The 21,127-nt window shown below is 38.4% G+C and overlaps 1 protein-coding gene across 3 annotated transcripts in view; it reads left to right on the top strand.

The window, feature by feature from the left end:
• Positions 1 to 240: 240 nt before the first annotated feature.
• Positions 241 to 21,127, top strand: part of UBQLN1 (ubiquilin 1) — a 48,731-nt gene continuing 27,844 nt past the window's right edge. For 2 of the 3 annotated variants that reach the window (XM_020966917.2, XM_020966915.2), the window contains exon 1: positions 242 to 691. In XM_020966917.2, the coding sequence (XP_020822576.1) occupies positions 536 to 691 (156 nt within the window). In that variant the 5' untranslated portion in view covers positions 242 to 535. Of the gene's footprint in view, positions 692 to 21,127 lie in introns of all 3 variants that reach the window. The other variant, XM_020966916.2, reaches the window with a different exon arrangement.

Here is a 21,127-nt window from a genome sequence, read left to right as displayed (position 1 = left end):
AAAACATACTGACACACGGAAGAACAAACCCTAGATCTCAACCTGTGCCCGGGGAAGTTACTAGAAAGTTCTTAGCTCCAGTGATGGAGGGTTTGTGTGTCTAGTAGCGTGGGGGAGATGGAAAGGCCAGCGAGAAGGTTCGTGATGGCCCACAGTGACTCGGCGACGCCGGCTTCGTTTCCCAGCGTGCCTCGCGCGGCGCCGCCGAGGGCAGAGGGGAGGGGGAAAGGAGGGGAGGGAGGGGGCGGGGGATGAGGAAGCGGCGGCGACGGCGGCGGGTGTCGCGCAGCGAGTGAGTGTGTAAGCAGGGTCGGAGCACCGAGCGGTGGCCGTGGCAGCAGCAGCAGCCGTCGAGGGCCGGGCCCGCGCCAGCGCCCCTACAGCGCCTTACCCCACGGGGGGGGGCCTTCTACCGCTCCCCCTCCCCCCTTCGTCGTCGTCCCTCCCCTCCCCCCACCCCTCAGCCTCCGGGCCCGGCAGCCGCCGCCGCCGCCGCAGCGAGGCCTCGCTCCTCGCCTGAGTCACCGCCGCCGCCATGGCAGAGAGCGGCGAGAGCAGCGGCCCCTCGGGCCCCGCTGCAGTAGATGGTGCCGCAACCCCCGCCGGCGACCCCAAGATCATCAAAGTCACTGTGAAGACCCCGAAGGAGAAGGAGGAGTTTGCGGTGCCCGAGACCAGCTCTGTCCAGCAGGTGAGGCCCCCCTCCCCAGGCCTGTAACCTCCGCCTCCTGGCCCAGCGACACACACGCCCGCGGAGGAGCCGGGGCGGCTCCGTCGAGGCCCGGATACTACATGGGAGAACGCCCGAGTCAGGTGGACGTGGGGGTGTCCCGGCCTGGGCGTCATGGGGACGATTCGGGGGGCGGTGGCGACGGCGGCCTCGATCTCTAGGCCCGCAGCCGAGCCTCGGGGTCGGGTGGAGGGGGAGGGCCTCGGAGCGCCGGCCCGCGGGCCTTCCCCATCCCCGGATTGTTTAGACCGGCCTGGGTTTCCGTCTCAAGGTTGGAGGGGGAGAGGAAAGGAAGGAGGGGGTCGCGGCTGTCCCTTCCTCTCTTCTTGCTGGCCGTTCTCTTCACAAAGGAATCGGCCGGACTGGCTTTGGGCTCTTCACCCGGCCCGGCGAGGGTGGGGAAAGGCGAGGCGGGGGCGGTGGTTTGCCTTCACTTTGACTCCCGGGGGTAGCTGCCTTGCAGAAAAGTTTCATTGTTAGGGATGACTGTTGAGCTTACAGGGTTAAGGTAGGCTTTGGGGTGAGGAACACGTGTGCAGTTCTGCCTTTTGACTGCTGAAATTGCACTCCTCTTAACATTTTTTTTTTTGTTTGATGACGTAGAAATTGCACCCTGCCAAATTTGAGGAATAAGTACTACCAGACTGTTAGAGAAAAGTGAATAATCTTCTTTGCAGTGTTCTGTTTTTTAAAAACATTTATTTGAGCTTAGATGCTGATCCGAGGGATGACGGTTTTTTGTTATGTAGTATTTAGAGGTAGGAATTTAGTATAGACTGAATAGGATTGGATAAGCAATTTAAAATCTGATTTCTGCTGTGTCTTGGTGCTTCAAATAACCTGAGTTGTTTGGGCCCCACCAATTTGGCTCCTGATCACTGTTTAATAAAACTAAAACAGCAACCAAAACCTTAACTTTAATTTTGGTGTATAGCTCCAAAGAACTAGAGACCGTTCACTGACTGACGAAAGGAATTAGTTGACTGCTTTTGAAACAGCTCAGTATATATCGCAAGGTGTTAGGGACTCACAACAGGGGGTTTATGAGATACTGATTTACATCTCCCAACTGTGTTCTTTACTCTGGACCGGACCGAATCAATATCAACTTAGTGCAAAGTGTGCCACCTATTGAATCTCCAAATTACTGTTTGAAGCTCCAGTATTTTCTTGCCAGGACTCAAGTCTCACTTCACTAAGTTTGATGATTCCTTTCAGCACTCTACTGCAGATAATCAGAAAGGAACAGTCTTTTAACTACAGGGTAACTTTACAGCTAAAATTATATAAGCTGGAAAATCCATCCATATATATATATATATAGATAGATAGATAGATAGAGATATATGACGCTTTTGACATTAAGTCTGTGAGGAGCTTTCCTGTTTTCAGTGTTAGGGCATAACATGAAATTAAAACTTTAAAATTTGTGAACTTTTATTTTTTTTTCTTATACTGTAAAACCAGTGTTAGCATAGATGAGAATCCACTGATCTTTGATAGTTGTCAGGACTACAGGTAACATTCCTTTTGGGACTTAAGAATTTTAGAGACAATAGAATTCTTTTGAAGGTGGAAATACTGTGCAAGTCGATTTTTAATGTACTTTTTCAGTGAAACTGGTTGAAATTACAGAACAGACTCTTTAGTAAAGGTACATAAGAGAAAAATTCACAGCTATTCATTAGAAGAAAGTGTTCTCTTATACCATCTTGAAATAAAATACTTCTTAGTCTTGGAACTTTTACATTTAGTTATTGAAGAAATATGTCCTCAGGTTGATACGAATTCAGCTTACTTTTTTTTATAAAACAATACTACCTTTTTATTGATTGTACTCGAGGAGGCAGTGTGGTGTGTAGTTCAAGGAGTACTGCATTTGGAATCAAAAGACCTGGGTTCCAGATTTTCTTCAGTCCTAAAAATATGCATGTTCACCTGTAATGTTTCTCTTCTATACGTAGCCTTTATTAATGGTGCCCATATGTATTAGGCAGTTTTAATTATTGGAATAAAATGAATATTATCAAACATTGTTTGGCATACCTCAAACCATTAGGATGAAAATTGCACCAAAGTGGAAATGGCTATCTGCCACAGGTTTTTGTATCGTTTTTTGTTTTTGTTTTTGACATTAGGGAGACAATCCAAAAATGAGATTAAGAAAGAAGTTAGGATCATTGCAATTCAGCAAATATTTATTAACCGCCTACAATTTACAAGGCAGCTGGGGATTCAAAGACAAATAAGACACTTCTCTTTCCCTCAAGGAGCTTACATCTAGTAGAAAAGGTAAGACAGGGACACAAATAACTATAATACAAATGATCATATAATAATGTTCATGGGTGAGCGACAAAAAGTGCAAATACAGATCCAAGAAGTTCGAGAGATAATGCCTTAAAGTTTCTAGGTTAGGTATGATATTTTGGGTGTTGTCTCCTATACCTCAGTTTTTATCCTGAAATTCTCTTGTCTTGGTGTGGGAAAAAGCCCCCAGAAAAAAGGAACCTTTAAAACTTTCATGTTTTATTAAGTAAATAAGATTATGTATAACTTAAAATTTGCTTGACATTAATGCTTCTACATAATATTCTTTAATTTGTTTAATAATTTATTTTGTGTTTATAAAATAGTGTCATGTCCAAGTCTGCCCTTTTCCTTTATTTAAAAGTGAGCAGAGGGCAGAAACTATTTAACTTTCTATATGATGCTTTCTGTTGGATAGAGTACTTAATGCTGTTGGTTTTTTTTTTTATGATGGCGTTTACTTTTGTGTACATAATTAAGGTGGATGTTAATTTTCACTAAATGTATTTTTTAGTAGGTCTTGCAGAATCCGAAATGGTTAGTTTTTTGAATGTCAATTCTCAGTAAACGGTAGTTAATATTTAAATTCAACAAACTTTAGAATGTTTTGAGTGCTTTGCAAAGATAAATTTAATAAGGTAAATGTAATCTATTTTTGAGTTTGACTTCCTATTAACTGGAATGCTTTGGGAAATGAAATAGTTTCAGAAAAATCTTTTTATCCTAGTTCCTAGTACAGTTCATTTCGAATGGTAGGTGTTTGATAAATATTTGTTATAGAAAGTATCTTGCATAAATATGTCGATAAGTTTTCTTGCTTTAGTAAAAATAGATAACATTAAGTCATAGATCTAGAGCTGGAAGAGGCTTGAAAGACCATTTCCTCATTTTAACAGTGAGGAAACTGAGGCCTAGGAAGGTTAAGTGACTTGCCCAAGGTCTCATAGATAGTAAGTTTCCTAGTTGGAATTCAGACTTGTCCTTTGACCCTAAAGCCAATGCTCTTTCCACTTGTTTACAATAGTAGTTGACATTTATGTGGCATTTTGCAGTTTATATAGTACTTCATTCACAACCAGCCTATGAAGTTGTGGGGAACAAATGTTATCCCCATTTTACAGATGGGGCAGCTGAGGCTCTGAGAAGCTAAGTGACAGATTGGCCATTTACTAGGCATTTAATGATAGTCATATGCTGACTGGGGTCTTAACTCAGTTTATCCACAGCCTTTCCTGTGCTCTTTATACTACTCTGCCTTGTGCTGTAGATAAAAAGATTAGGTTGAGTCCCTGTCAACCCTAGGGGATTCTCATAAACTTGATTTGATCCTGGAAGGTCATCTTTTTTCCTTTTTCATTTGCCTATGACTCTGAATTGGAGTGCAGAATAAATGATTGACTTTACTATGAAATGTTTATGACCTAGAATTCAAACCTGTCCCTTAAATTTTTAAAAAATGTTTTTTTTAGAGGACCTTTTGTTAGTTGAGAATTCAGCTAAATACCATCTTTGAAATGCCTTCTACCAAATTTTAATTTTTAAAATCTTTGCATGTCACTGGAAAATATTTTTATGTGTGCTTGGGAATATTTTACCATTAAATGTGCTTTCTTTGAAAGGATACTATTTTTGGCCTTATTGAAGAGTCATGTCTATATTTAATTTTTTTCAAAGCTAGCAGCTTTCAATTAAAAAAAATCCATTAAGATGAATTGTTTTAAAACAAGTTAACTGGAATATGTTTTGCAAAAACTGTTGTAACAAATTAAAGTCATTATTGTGGTGAATAAAAGTTTTATTTCTTAGTTGGACAGTATCCGTAGTTGCTAAAATTAAATTACTTTAGTTCCAGAAAAATCCCAACATATAGATTGCTAAATTTATTTTTTTCCAAGTTAGAAAACCCTTACTTTATCGAGTGAATTTAGATGTCAGTTATTTAATATTTGTGGTTTTGTTTTGATTTTGAAGTAATTAGATTGCCTGAAGTCTTAAGACTTTTGCACTGATTTTTGGGACACCCTGGACATAGAAGAAAACCAGTCTGGAATAGTGGATAGACTGGCTGGTCTTGAAAAGACACTTCCTTTGTGACCATGGGCAGGTCACTTAAATCAGTTTCAGTACCCTAGGGAAACTTCCTCATACTGCAAATTATAAATGAATTGCTGATCTATATTGTTGAAAAGAGTTTTCATATTAGGAGTTTGCCACATGTATGAAATTATAAGTCCAGATTTAAAAAAAAGTTAAGAAACAAATGAGATATAGAATTTGTTTTGATTGAAATGATGTAATTTAAAGTACTTTTTGTAGATGTTTGGCATTATTTCTGCATATCTGTAGCTTCTAAGAATATTTTGTGAGGGAAAAATGTTTTGGTATTTTGTTTAGAAGCTCAAGTACATTGAAATGTGGCTTTGTTTGAATCAGTTTTCAACTGAAGTACAAAGGCAAGAGTACCCTAGAATGTGTGTTGAAAAGTGCTTTGTAAGCACTATATAAATGTTTAGAAGTTAGTTCTTGTAACCAGAAATACTTGTTTCTTAGTATGCAAATGTTTACAAATATGTTGTGCCATAATAGTTGAGAGGCCACGTAGGTTTAAAAGACCAATTCTCAAGCGAATTTTATGTTTCTTAGTGTAGCTTTTTTTTGTACTTGGTAAAAGTAAATTGTACCTTGTAGAGGTGAATTGATACTTTTTGACTGACTGGATGATTCCTTCACTAGCTCCTTGCTGGCCATCTCTACCTGGATGTGTCATAGGCATCTCAAACTTAACATGTGCCTAAACAGCAGAACTTATTTTCCCCAGCCCCTTTGGCAGTCTGGTGAAGTCTATGGACATCTACAAATGTTTTTACATATGTAAGTTAAAATACATAAGATCCCAAAAGAAACCAATTACATTGAAATATATTTATAATTTTTTTTTGTATGTTTTGTTTTTGGCGAGGCAATGGGGTGAAGTGACTTGCCCAGGGTCACACAGCTAGGGTCAAGTGTTTGAGACTAGATTTGAACTCAGGGTCTTCCTGAATCCAGGGCTGGTGCTCTATCCACAGCGCCATCTAGCTGCCCCTATCAGAATATTTTTTTAAAAGTTCCAGACCCCTGGTTAAGAACCCCTGCTGCAGGATAAAATTTCAGACTTCTTGGTTTGGCATTTGGCCTGTCACAATCTAGCTCCAGTGTACCATTCCAGGCCTATTACACATAACTCCCCTCCCACCCTCCCAGTGTATTCTGTGTTCCAGCTGAACTGGCCTATTTGCTGTTGCCTGTACACAAAATTCCATCTCTCCTTGTTTTTGCTTAGACTGTCCTCTGGGCGAGAATACTTAGCCTCAGCATCATCACCTTTTATAGTCCGTAGCTCCCTTTAAAGTGCAGCTCAAATGGTGAGACTTTTTCTGACCTCACCCCATATCCAGCAACCTCCCCATCCTTGTTACTTGCCAGGTATCTAGTACCTAAGTGCCCAGCACATTTTAGGCACTTAAATGCTTGTTGACTGTCAGGAATTTCAGGTGATTGAGAGAACCTGTAGTACTCTTAGCTGGGGGGTGAGGGTGAGGAGACTAACTTGTGTATATGAATTGTTTGTGGTGTATTGAATATTATTTTAAAAGAAAAAATACTTTTTGAGCCAGGAACTTAACTTTTCACTAAATAGCAGACTATTATAACTTAAAATGGCAGATATTTTTAAAATAACTTACACTTGACCTTCTTACAAAGTGGAGAGCCAAGGGCAATACAGTTTTTACCTAGTGGTGGAAGGTTATAAACATTTTTTTTGCTTCACAAAAGCAATAAAAAGCTGTGAAAGGGAAAACATCTGCAAAAAACTTCTTTGAGAGAGACCTAAGATAGAACATCCAAAGAGCAAAAGGAAACAGTAGAACAAGCAAAGTAGAAGTGGTTTACTAGTATTTCATATTATTTTGTTCAAAGCATTGATGAATGTGGAACTATCACACTTAGACTTTCAGCATCTGATGTCACTCAGTAAGCATTTATTAAGGACCTACTATGTGCCAGGACCTAGGCTAGCGTTGGGAATACAAAAAAAGGCAAAAGACAGTTCTGCCTGAAAGAGACTCAAAAGTGAATGTAGGAGACTAACAAGCAAACAAGCATGTTACTTATAAACAAGCAATATGCAGGATAATAGAAAATAACAAGGAAAGCACTAGAATTAAGAGGGATTGGGAAAGACTTTTGTCTTTTTACATAAAGGAGAAAGGAAAATCAGGGAAGCTAGGGAGTATTGGAGATGATGAGGTAGAGTATTTCAGGAATGGAGGACATTGAGCCCAGGGACCCAATCCTGTTCATGGAACTGCCAGGAGGTCCGAGTTACTGGGTTGAAGAGAAGGGTAAGAAAGGTGTAAGAAAACTGGAGAGGGAGAAGGGGGACTAAGTTATGAGGGACTTTGAATGCCAGAAGATTTTGTATTTGCCTGGGAGGCAATAAGGAACCCGTGGAATTGATTAATGAGGGGTGTGACATGGTTGGACCTGCACTTTAGGAAAATCACTTTTAGCTGAATGGAGGATGGATTGGAATGGGGAGAGACCTGAGGCAGTTAAACCCACCAGCTCCAGGTGATCAGGGCCTCACCAGAATTGTGGCATTGTCAGAGAAGGGAGGTGTTCCTATTGAGAGAAGTAGCGAAAGTAGAAGTGGCAGTTGTTAGCAAAATAAAAAAAAGGAAGAGTTGCAGCACTTGACCAAATACACAGAAGAAATCTGAGATATTACACAGATTTGAAGGCACTTAAGAAACTTACTTTAAGATAACTCAAAAGACGATGCCAAATCAGTCAGTAAACATTTATTACATGTCTAATATGTACCAGACACGGCTAAGTGAAAAATGGAAAAACATGGATGCTGTTACAAAAAGTGAACAGTTATAATAATTGACATTTAAGCTTTACAAAAAGTCTTATAAACATTATTTTATTTGACCCTTACAACAAAACTGTTAGGTAAATTCTAGGGGTAATATCCCTATTTTCTAGATGAAGAAATTGAAGCTTAAGCAAGTCATTCATTCCATTCTGTGCCTCTTTGCTTTCACCTTAATTATTCCCTCGTGTCTGCATTCTCAACTCTACCATTCTGAATTCTTAGTTACCTTTAAGGTTCAGCTCTGGTACCATCTTTTGAAAGTCTTTTCTGATCCACCTAGTATTGGATACTCAGCACATTGATGCACTTAATGTGGCTTTGAATTGATTTGTATCCTCTGGCACCTTGTGATTTTTGTTAGCAAGGAATTGAAAGAAGTATGGACAAAACTCTTTTTGGGTTTTGGGTGAACAAAGATAAGTTTGACCATATCATGAGTTGCCTCATGGACACTAGCAATATCTTCAATTTCAGAGTGCAAAGAGAACCAAATGGGACACAGGTATATTTTACTTTTTACCATTTTTCTGATATATTTTGTATTTTTATATCATAATGACTTCCTAATTCCTGCATTCCTCTTCCTGCTTCCCTTCCCATAAGATCCTCTTTAGTTTAAAAAACAAGAGACAAAAGCAAATCAAGCTGTTTAAAACATTGACCTCAACTAACAACATGTAAAAGACTGCAGAACTTTACTGAGTTAATGGACATGTTTACTTTGGTCATTGTGTTTAATCTCAATTCTATTTTCAATTTTATTATAGCATTTGTGTATATTTTCCCAATTTTCCATAGTTCATGTAAGTATTCTCTTGTTTCTGAGTTCTTTTATTTATATTCATCATTCTTACTATACAGCAACATTACATTACATTAGTGTATGGGAATTTATTCAGCCATTCTTTATATTTCATTTCCAGTTTTTGCTATGATTAATAGTGTTGCTTTCTGAATATCTTGTCGTATTAGTCCACGAAGTATAAACAAAAGTTTAATAACTTATTGCACAATTTCAATTTGTTTTCCAGAATGATTGGACCTATTTACAGATTACTAACAGCATATTATTTTACCTGGCTTCCTACAGCTTCTCCAACATTTTTTGTCTTTTATTTTTGTCAGTGTGCTAGATGGAAGATAAAAACCTCACAATAGTTTTAGTTTTCATTTCTCAAGATTTAAGAGTATTTTAAACATGGTTTAGTTTGCCTTTTTACATTTTGTTATTTTACTGTTTGTGTAGGTCACTTAGCTTTTGGAACTTACTGTGTATGATATTGTATAAGATAGTAGTATAAGCATGTCTTATGTGGATTTCTTTCTCCTTTTCCCAGCAGTTTTTGTTTAATAGCAAATCTTTCCCCTAGTAGTTTGTGTACTAGAGTTTATCAGGTTGTGGAGTTTTGTTTGTTTGCTTACTGATTTTCCTTTTTTGTGTTTTTTTATTATTACCAAGTACTTTGAGTACCAACTACCACTTCTCTTCTAGGTGATTTAAACATTCAGATTGAGAATCCTTAGCCTCCTAGTTCTTCATTCTCTTTAAAGAGATTTCAACATTTCTAGTACAGTTGGAGATCTGGTAATGTGGTTATGCTTCCTTTATTTTCCTACTCTTTATTTCCTTTGAAATTCTTGACTGTTTCTCCAACTGATTTTTTTTTTGAGCCATCACTTTTTAAAGATGTGTCTTTATTTACAAAGTGATGATCCCTAACCAATTACAAAGAGACATCTGAAAATTTCATTTTTCGTGTAATGTATATAAATATGTACAGGAAATTTTAATTAATTTATTTTGATTTATCAATAATCACTTCTATAAGCTTTTGAGTTTTATATTTTTCTCCCCCTCCCTCCCCACCTCCTTCCCCAAGATGGCGCCACAATCTGATATAGGCTATATATATATACATTCCTATAAATATATTTTCACATTAGTAATGTTGTAAGGAAGAATTAGAACCAATAGGAGGAACCACCAGAAAGAGGAAACAAAATACAACAGAAAAAAAAACAGCAAATAGTATGCTTCTATCTACATTCAAACTCCATAGTTCTTTCTTTGGATGTGGATAGCATTTTCCATCATGAGGCTTTTGGAGATGTCTTAGATCCTTGTATTGCTGAGAAGGGTTAAGTCTATCAATATTAGTACCTAACTGATTATGTTATTCCCTTCTTAAGCCAAGTCTGATGACAGTAAGGTTCAAACAATGCTCATCTCCCTCCCTTCTTTCCCTCTGCTTTAATAGTTTTTGTGTATTTTCCTGTAATGTAATTTACTTGTCTGCCTCTTCCTTTCATTCTCTCTCAGTAGTTTTCTTAGATCAGATTAATCCACTTACTTGGATCTATTTAACCCACTTGATTAGATTTTTTTTTATCATTATATCAGAGTCAACTTATACCCATCCCCTTTATGTATACCTCTTTAACATGGTGTAATAACAGTACAGTTCTCAAGGATTACATGTGTCATCTTCCCTTATAGGGATGTAAACAGTTTGCCCTTATTAATAACATGTTTTTTTCTGTCCTGTTTACCTTTTTGTGTCTCTCTTGAGTCTTATATTTGAGGATCAAATTTTCTGTTGAGCTCTGTTCTTTTTATCAGGAAGGTTTGGAAGTCCCCTGTTTTCATTGAATATATCCATTTTCTCCCCTGAAAGATCATGCTCATTTTCACTGGGTCTTTTAATGTAGAAGCTGCAAGGTCCTGTGGAATCCTGACCGTGGTTCCATGATATTTAAATTGTTTCTTTATTGCTGCTTGCAGTATTTTCTCTTTGACCTGGTAATTTTGGAATTTGGCTACTATATTCCTTGGCGTTTCCAGTTTGGGATCTCTTTCAGGAGGTGATTGATGGATTCTTTCTATGGCTATTTTGCCCTCTAGCTCTAAGGACCTCAGGGCAGTTTTCCTTTATGATTCCTGAAAGATACTGTCCAGGCTCTTTTTGATTGTGATTTTCAGTAGACTAATGATTTTTAAATTGTCTCTCCTGGATTAGTTTTCTAGGTCACTTGTTATACCAATGAGGTATTTTACATTTTCATCTAGTTCTTCATTCTTTTGTTTTTGTTTGACTGATTGTTGCTCTCCCATAGAGTAATTAGCTTCCATTTGTCCAATTCTGATTTTTAACAAATTGTTTTTTTCTATTAGATTTTGTACTTCTCCATTTGGCCAATTGTATTTTTTAAGGACTTGTTTTCTACATTTAATTTTTCTCCTTCCTTTTCCAGACTATTGACTCTCTCTTGCATACCTCTCATTTCTTTTCCCATTTTTTCTTCTACCTCTCTTATTTTGACTTTTAAAATACTTCTTGAGCTCTTCAAAGAAGACTTTTTGGGCTTCAGACCAGTTCATATTCCCTTTCGAGGTTCCAGATGTGGGTTTGTTGACAATGTTGTCCTCTTAAGAATTTCTGCCTTGATCTTCACTCTTCCCATAATAAGAATGTATCTTATGTTTCTTTTTGCTAATGGTGTTTATTTCCTGGCCTTTAAAGAGATTGTGCTCTCCTGCTAGGGAGCAGAGAGCGCGGATCCAAGCTTCTTGTGTTGGGAGCCTAGGGCCTGGTCACTGGCTTTGTGTGCTGGGGCCTCTTATGTTGGCAGTTGGAGGCTGTAGGGTTCTGGCAGCTTACCTGGTGTTGGGCTAGAATCAACAACACTGGAACTCTAGGGGTAGGATTGGGTAGTGTGGCTCTTGGAGATTTCCTGCTCACTCGGGCCTTTCCTTCCATTCGCTTTCCTCTCCAAAAGATTTTTAAAAATTATTCCATTCAGATGTCTAAAGTAGAATTAGTTTGGTGTGGTGTTAAATCTGTAATGTCATTTTTATTATTGCCGTGGACCAGCCTTGAATAGTAAACATTCTTTATTTCTATAAAGAATATACTGTAATTAAAAAAAAATTAAACACCTGCATATAGCTTGGTAAGTTAGCATTTAGGTATTCCTTTTGTAGTTATTTTGGTGGAATTTCTATCCTTTATTCCTGATTTTTGTTAGTTTTCTGGTGGTTTTGTTGAATTTCTTTAAAAATTTCGCCTTGTACAGACCTTGGTGGATGATGTATAGTAGACCTCAGGTCATAGCACCTCACTGTCTTCTCTTCAACCCCTGTCCTTATTCTAGGTGATTTAAAAATCATATTGATGTTACCTAACCTCCCAGTTCCTTAGTCTCTTCAAATCCTTCCCTTTACCTCAGGCACAGGGATGGTCATACTCTATATCCTTCTACTACCTACAAGTGTTCTATTTTCTTGATCAAAATTTCTGACATTTTTCTTAATGGGAAATCTAGGAGTTTCCTATTCTAATGAAATCACAGGTATAGTTCCAGTCACTGTATAGGTCTAAGTTCACATCTTTCTTCACCTCTATCTGTTGCAATTAACATTATTGACCACCCTCACCTACTAGATACTCTCAGCTCTCTGGGTTTTTTTGAATCTGATCTCTCCTGGGTCATTGCTTAACCTGTTAGACCATTCCTTAGTATCCTTTGCTGGCTCATCCCTAGCTGTAGGGGTTCCCCAAGGCGCTGTCCTGGACTCTCTCATCACGTTATCTCCTGGTAAGTTTATCATCTCTTGTGGATTTAAATATCATCTCTTTGTAGATGACTTCACCTCTATATGTTCAGTTAATTCTCTCCTCTGAGCTTCATTCCTGCATCACTAACTGCCGGTTAGACACTTTAAACTGTGTTTCAAAAGCATCTAAACTCAACATGTCCATAACAGACCTTATCTTTCTTAACTTCTCAATTTCTGACAAAGGCACCGTTAAGTCTTCTACTCTGCTAGTTCATAACCTCAGTGTTATCTTAACAAATCCTTACAGTTTTTCACCCCAAAGATTTAGTCCACTGCCAAATCTTTACTGTTTCTATCTCCAGAATATTTCTCCCATCTGACCCCCTTTTCTCTTCTCATACAACCAGCACTTTAGTTCAGGCCTTCATCACTTGTTACCCAGAGACTACTGCAGTGGTTTCCTAATTTACCTTTCTCCAAGTTGTTCCTACTCTATTCATTCACAGTTGCCAAAATGTTTTTTTCTTAAGCATGGGTCTGAACCATTTCATTCTCTAATCAGTAAACTTTAATTACTGGCTTCTTACTGCCTCTAGGCTAAAATAAAAACTGTTTAGTTCCAACCTATGTTTCCCCTTTATACTTCCCTTCTCCTATGTTGTAGTCTAGCTAGCTAACTTCCTTCTGTTGCTCACACATGGCACTCCTACTGCCTTTCTTTTGTGTGTATTTCCTCCTCACCTCTGCCTCATAGAACTTCTTTCTTCCTTCTAGACACAGCTTAAGCACCACCTTCTGCATTGAAGCCTTATCTGAACTATCTTGTAATCTACAAATATTCTCTAAGTATTTATTTTGTGTATATTTATATGTGTATATAATGTAAGCTCCTCAAGAGTAGGGATTGTTTCATTTTTTATATCTCTTGTGTTTGTTGATTTTGTTTCCTGCTGCTTTAAGATATCAAACATTTGTTTCCTGAAAAATCTAGAATTTTCTAAGTAGATCACCATCATGTAAATGGAAATAGGGATAATTTTACCACTTTTCTAAATGATTGTTTCTGTAGTTCCTTTTTTGTCTTATTGTTATAATTAGCTTTTTAAAGTACTAAGTCTTCAGATATATTTTAAAATATGAGAACAATACTAAGTAATAGATTAGTGGCATAATATTTCCTGTGTTTTTGAAGGCATGGAGAACAAGACTTATATTCTCCCACCCCCATTTTGGACAGCTGTCATACCCACAAGATATCCAGCAAGCATGTATGTCTGTTTCTCTTCCCCTCCACCTCTCCCTCTTCAGTTCTGGAGATATAAAGACTCCTCTGTCCCCCAAAAGAAATGCAACATCAAGCTATTTAGAAATACGAATCTGGACCTGGTAAGAGAAAAAAGGATGAGAGATACCAATTTGGGAATCATATGCAGAGAAGCAGCAGTTTAAGCCATGGGAATCTGGGAGATCACCCAAGGATCATAATATAGATTTAGAGCCATAGAAGATTGTAACTTGCCCAAGATTACGCAGGTAATAAAGCCAGTATTCAAATACAGGTCCTCTGATGCCAGATCCAACAGCAAAGTTGTTGGTGGCTCTCAGAGAGCAGTTTCAGTAGAGTATGTAGAGATGGAATTAGTATTGCTCTTAGTTAAAAGGAAGTGTGTGGGTGGTGAGGAAGTATAGGTGGCAATTCTATAGACTGTTCTTTCAAAAAGCTTCTTGGTGAAAAGGAATTGAATTTGTGAATGACTTATATGGCTCTGGAATTCTGAGCCAGGTGCTTTGTCATCCAATTTAGAACAACTTAGGAGATAGGATAACCTACAGAGGTGTTTATTGCTTAAGATAGGGGAGACCTGACTTTGTAGTCTATAGGAAATGAATCAGCAGAGATAGATTGAAGAAAAGAGTAAAGAAATAATTAGCTAAAAAAAATCATAGTGGACCACATTAATAATGAATCTTTGAATCTCTGATGAGGTATTTGTTCAAGATAACCTCTACATTTGGATAAGAGAAGACATCTCTACCTACTTCCACCCCTCATCTGTCTAAGATGAAACATCTTTACATATACATTATTACTATAAGAGGAAACACTTATCCAGATTATTCATTACCCCTGTGTAGTCTAAATGGGGTGACAAAAAGGGTATTTGGCTTTAGATTCCTGCATCCTTGATTGCTCTGTCTGTCTATGTCTGTCTGTCTATCTGTCTATCTACATACATACATTCACCTAAAATAAATCAAGAGGCTCTAAGTTCATGACACCTTATTTTGATGAAATAAAGGAAATTTTTTTTCTGGATTTAATGTCTTCATTGTGTTAAACAGTACAGAAAGCATTTGTTTAGAAAATAATATAGAACTTTGTTTAATGAGTCTCTTTGGAAATACTTATGTCGTTGGCAGTACTTAAAATTCCTTTTTCTTTCCCAGAGTAATTTGGAGTATAGAAATGTTTATGCTAGAGTTTGGACTTGATAAAGTTAAACAATTAAAGCTTTTGGGAGGAATATTTAAAGTCTTTTACAGCCTGTTGCCTTACTACCTTTTCATTCTCACTCCATTTTACTCAGGGGCAGCTAGGTGGTCCAGTGTGTCAGGCCTGGAGTCAGGAAGACTCATCCATCTTCCTGTGTTCAGATCTGGTCTCAGACACTTACTAGCAAGTCACTTAATCCTGCTTGCCTCAGTTTCTTCATCTGTAAAATTAGCTGGAGAAGGAAATGGCAAATCACTCCAGTATCTTTGCCAAGAAAAACCCCAAATGGGGTCATCAAGAGTCAGACACAACCGAACAACGTTTTACTCTCCATATACTTTACAGCAACACCGATCTTCTTGCTGCTTGCACTTCACATGCAGCAGTCCATCTCCCCATTCCATTGTTTCCTTTTCACTGGTGTTTGAGCTCTCTGATCTACCTTCTTCTGATTGGAGGAGAGGGGGATGTAGGAGTGTGTGACTGTGGGCCAAGGAGTTGGAGAGGGTGGCCTCTGCTGATGTTGCCCCATGCCTGGAGTGCACTCTCCTCTCATTTCACCCCCTGGAATCCCTCATTTGCTTCAAGATTCAACTTAAGCTTGAGGTCTTTATTGGGTCCTCTGGTTGCTAGTGGCTTACTTCAGATAATATGTTCCGTTTTTACTGTGTATATTTTGTACATACATGTATTTCCATATTCTCAGAATGTGAGCTTTTTGAATACAGGGACAATGTTTTTGCCTTTCTTTGTCTCTCTATTGCTTAGCACAGTTCCTGGCACATAGTAAACCTGTAGCAATGTTTGTTGACTGGCTGATAGGTAACTTGAATATAAACACTAATTTATATCCTGTACAAATTTAGTAATTGCACTTCAGATTAAACTGGAAACAGTTGACAGGAAGATGGGTGTGCTAGCAACCTTTTAGGTTGATAAGGTAGATAAGCATAGAGCTATAAGTGAATGTGAGTTCTTCACAGGAAACATTAAGTACTTAGTAAGTGCCAGCAATTTGTTAAGCACTAGGACTGCAAAGAAAGATGAAAGACAGTCCCTGCTGTCAAGGAGCTCATAGTCTAATTGGGGAGACAATGTATAACTGTGTAGCTATGTACAGAATATATATACAGAGAATCAGGAAAAGCTGGGACTTAAAAGAAGCCAGGTGCCCATCAGCTGGGGAATGGCTGAACAAGTTGTGGTATATGAATGTAATGGAGTACTATTGTGCTTAAAGAAATGATGAGCAGGTGGACTTGAATAAAACCTGGAAAAAAGACTTGTATGGACTGATGCTGAGTGAAGTGAGCAGAACCAGGAGAATGTTGTACACAGTTAACAGCCACGTTGTGAGATGACTAACTTTGATAAACTTAGCTCTTCTCAGCAGTGCAGGGATCTAAGACATTTCCAAAAGTCTCGTGACAGAAAATGCTATCCATATCCAGAGAAAGAACTATGGAGTCTGAATGTGGATCGAAGCATACTATTTGCTCTTTTTTTTCCTTCTGTTTTGTTTCATTTATTCTTTTTTGTGGTTCTTCCTATTTGTTCTAATTCTTTTTTACAACGTGACTAATGTGAAAATGTTTAATAGGAATGTATATGTAGGGCCTATATCATTGCATGCCCTCTTGGGGAGGGAGGTGGGGAAGGAAGGGGAGAAAATTTAAAACTCAAAAGCTTATGGAAATGAATGTTGAAATAAAAATAAATAATTTTTTTAAAAAAGCCAGGGAAGTCAGGAAGAAGAGATGAGGGAGAGCATTCTAGGCCTGGTGGACAGCCAGTGAAAATATCCAGGACTTGGTAGACAGTGTCTCGTTTGGGGAACAAGGAGATCAGTGTCACTGGATTGCGAAGTATTAGGGAGTGGGATAAAACTGTTGGGGAAACTGGAAAATAGTATGGCAGAAACTAGGCATAGACCAGTATCTTTTTTTTTGATGGGTTGAAGGAATGAGAGAATAGTTAAAAGGGGACATGACAGTTTGTATAGTTGAAGGATTGTGCAAGACTAGTTATGCTTGGTTAGTTAAGAAACCCTTAAAGGTTCCCAGATGGAGGAATTAGGAGCAGTGGGTAGAAGTTCCAGTTTGTTCTTAATGTAAAAAAAAACTTCCTCACCATGAGATACCAAAAAGTGGAATGGTGCTGGGTTTCCCTCTATTGGAAATTTTCGTTCAAAGGCTGATCATTTGTCAGGAATGTTGTAGAGGGGATTCTTTTTTCAAATATTGTAAGCATCTGCTGTGTGCCAGGCACTGTGCTAAGTACTCAGGATATAAGGCAAAAGACAGTCCCTGCCTTCAAGGAGCTCAAAATCTTAATGGGGAGACAAAACATGCAAACAATTGTGTGCAAACAAGCTATATTGTACACAGAATACATAGGAAATAATCGGTAGAGGGAAGGTACTAGAATTAAGAGGGATTGCGATTTTATTTGGGACTTAAAGGAAACCAGGAAGCAGTGATAAAGAGGGAGAGCATTCCAGGTGTGAAGGACAACCAGTGAAAATGCCCAGAGTTGGTAGATGGTGTGTCTTATTTGAGGAGCAGAAGGCTGGTGTCACAGAATGGAAGACTACTTGGAAGGGTAGGGGAAATAAGGTTTAAGAATACTGGAAAGGTAAGGGAGGTGGAGGCAGAGGTAGAGGCTAGGTTATAAAAGAGTTTCAAGACTTGTTCAGTCATTTCAGTTGTGTCTGACTCTGTGAGCCCATTTTGGGATTTTCTTGGCAAAGATACTGGAGTGATTTGCTGTTTCCTTTTCCAGCAGCCCATTTTACAGATGAGGAATTGAGGCAGACAGGGTTAATTGACTTGCCCAAGGTCACACAGGTAGTAAGTGTCTTGAGGTCAGATTTGAACTCAAGAGGCTGAGTCTTTCTGACTTCATGTCCAGCAGATGGTAGGGAGCCATTAGAGTTAGTTGAGTGGGGATGTGTTATATGATCAAAGGATGGCCTGGAGTGGGGAGAGACTTGTGGTATCAGCAGGTTATTGCAGTAATCCAGGCATGAGGAGGTAAAGGCCTATTCCAGGGTGGTAGCATTAGAGGAAAGAAGAGGGGTTTATTTGAGAGATGTTGCAAAAGTGAAATGGACAGACCTTGGCAACAGATTGGATATGGTGGGTGAGAAATAGTGAGCAGTCAAGGATGACACCTAGGTTATGCAAATGGGTGATTTAGGGGAGGATTTAGGGGAAAAAGTAATGAGTTCAGTTTTGGACATGCTGAGTTTAAGATATATGGGACATTCAGTTTTATGATCATTTGACACTCATCAGCATGGAGATGACAGTTGAATCCATGGGAGCTGAGGAGATAACCAAGTGAAGTAGTATAGAAGGAGAATAGAAGAAGGCCTAGGACAGAGCCCTGTGGGAATCCAAAGGTTAGTGGATGTGACTTGGATGAAGATCCAGCAAAGATGGTCTGATAGGTAGGAGGATAACTGAGAGAGGTGATCTGTAGTGCTCGTGCACTATCACAGGAAGACAGATTTAGAGATGGAAAGGAGTCTTCAAGGTTATACATAGCTGATCCCAATCCTATCATTTTATAGTTGAGCAAATAGAGGCCCAGAAAATAACTATTATATATGATAACAGTAAATAACTTTTCCAAGGTCACAATGTCCAAGTAAGAGAGTGAGCCAGAATTTTAATCCTGGTCTTTGTCTTCAAATATATGTTCGTGGTTGATTCAGTAGCCAACTTGTTCAACTATATGTTATAACCTGGGTGTAGTGTAGCTTATCTATTTTATATTTCTAGTACATCTTTGGATTTTATTGAAATGGCCCTTCAGTATTCTAGGGTTTAATGAATGTTACCTATAACCAGGGACTATTGAAAATTTCACTCCTGATAAGGAGATTCTTTTCCATTTGGATTCTGCTTTAGAATACTAATTTGGATTACTTGCTGGGGAAAGTTTATCCAAGGTCACACAAATAGTAATTTTACAGAATAGGGATTCACATTAGAACTTGCACAGTCCTTAAGTTTAGGTGAAAATTCTCATTTGGAGAAGTTTTTTTAAAATTTCTTTTGTTTTTGTATCATTCATTTCTGAATTTACCTTCCTTTCCTCTCTACCCACCTAGCTATACCTTCAAAAGAGAAGAAAAAGTAGCAGTTCAATAGAAATAACCATCCTATCATCGGCTGGGTATGACTTTATATGCAGTATTCCACATGCAGAACCCTTCACCCTTCCATTGAGGTTGGAGAAAAGTGTATTTTCTCACCTTTGGAGCCAAACTAGGTCATTATAATTGTAGCATTCAGTTTCTAGTGTTTTTTATTCTTTCCATTTTCTGTTATTGTATGTATTGTTTTCCTGGTTCTTGGAGAGTGTTTTTTAAAGAAATGAGTTCTTTCAGGAACAAAACAGCACCTAGAACTGAGCAAACTAGGTGTTTGTTTATAAATAGTGGTCTTTAGGGGTATTGCTCTGACAAATATGTAAGGATAACGTAATTGGTATATACATTATTTATATTTAAATAACTGTTTATAAATGGCAGTTTGTCCAAGAGTAGTTTAAACATTTCCTTGGTAACTTTATATTTTTTTCCATACTATTACTTGATTATTTCTTCCCCAGGCAAGGCTAAACTAGCCGTAATGTACAGCATCATAGGACTTAGAGATGGAAAGATCCTGTCTTAAAGACCTTATTTTTACAAATGAAAGAAACTGAGGCCTAGAGAATTATTAAGTTCCCCTGCATTAGTCATTTATAGAATTGGCATTCAGACTTAAGTCTCCTTTCTTCAAATCCTTTGTTTTTTCGGCTATATTACACTGAGGAATCCAGTGTCTAATCTAGTCATTTTGCCCCCTTGTGTGATCCTGCTCAAAGGAAAACATCTCAGGCAGTTAATTCAAACATATTAACTGACAGTTTTTCTTAGGGGAATATGTAGGTTTTTAAAATGAATTGCGAGCAGGCCACCTGCCTTCCTATTAAAAGCCCATGGTTCTTTTAAAAATATTTAACTGGAATAGGTTAACTAACAGTGTGCACACCTTCTCTGCTAGTCAGTAGGTGTTTATTGAGTACCAACTGCAGAGCTCCACAAATCCTAGGTGTCAGGTCACTATGGCACCCTGTAGCATAGCTGGAAAATAAAGGAGTACATTTCATTTTTCTCCATTTATACTATAGATGCTATGGGAGAAAGAGTATAGAGAGGAGAGAGTAGGTCAAGCAAATACTTGCCTTAACTTAAGTGATCAGAAAGAGAATTAGGAGAGAGTAGTTAGGGACATGGAAGAGAGCCACACCAAAGATGGTGTGTCTGAAAACAGGAGAGTTTCCAGAAAGGGGATGTTCCTGTCAGGTGCTAAAGGCCACTGGATTTATTGATTAAGAAAGTTATTGGTGAGCTTTTTCGAGAGCCATTTTCCTCTTGTGATGGGGACAGAAGCCATAATTGCAAAATTTTAAAAAGTGAAATAGAAGTAGGGCATGATAATTGAAAGTAGAGGAGAGCAGGGACACTTTGTTGGAGCAAAACCATCTGCAGATAAATTAGTCTTAATATAGGCTCTGCTAGGTGACATTATAGCTCCATCTCCCCTTTGTGGGTTGTCCTCCTTTCAAATGAAAGCTCATAGAGGGGGCAAGAACTCACTTCCTTTTTTTTGTATCATTCACTGACTTGGAAGTATCTCCTCCTAAGAGAAAAAAGAATAGTTATAGATACATAAAGCATTTGATAAATGCTTACCATATGCCGCCTTCCTTACGTTCTAATAGAATATGCACTTTTTAAATTTTATAGTTATTTTTTTAAAATTTATTTATAGTTTTCAACATTCACTTCCACAAGATTTTTGAGTTCCAAATTGAGTTCCTGATCCCTCCCCCCCACACCAAGATTGCATACATAGAATATGCATTCTAATAAAAGACAACAACGTGGAAAGAGAACGTGTGGAGATGACTAGGAAGTAGAAGGGAAGCGTGGCTCCTGAAAGATAAGTTAAAGGTCACCAATAGCCTGCGTACCCAGGGGTGAGTTGGGGGGAGGAAGATGAGGATGGTGAACATATATATTCAGCTATTTAGGAATGGTTGCTGAGGATTCAT

This window comes from Phascolarctos cinereus, unplaced genomic scaffold, assembly GCF_003287225.1.
Source record: "Phascolarctos cinereus isolate Bilbo 61053 unplaced genomic scaffold, phaCin_HiC Scaffold_4;HRSCAF=312, whole genome shotgun sequence".
NCBI lineage: Eukaryota > Metazoa > Chordata > Mammalia > Diprotodontia > Phascolarctidae > Phascolarctos > Phascolarctos cinereus.
This window is presented reverse-complemented; position numbering and strand designations above follow the sequence as displayed.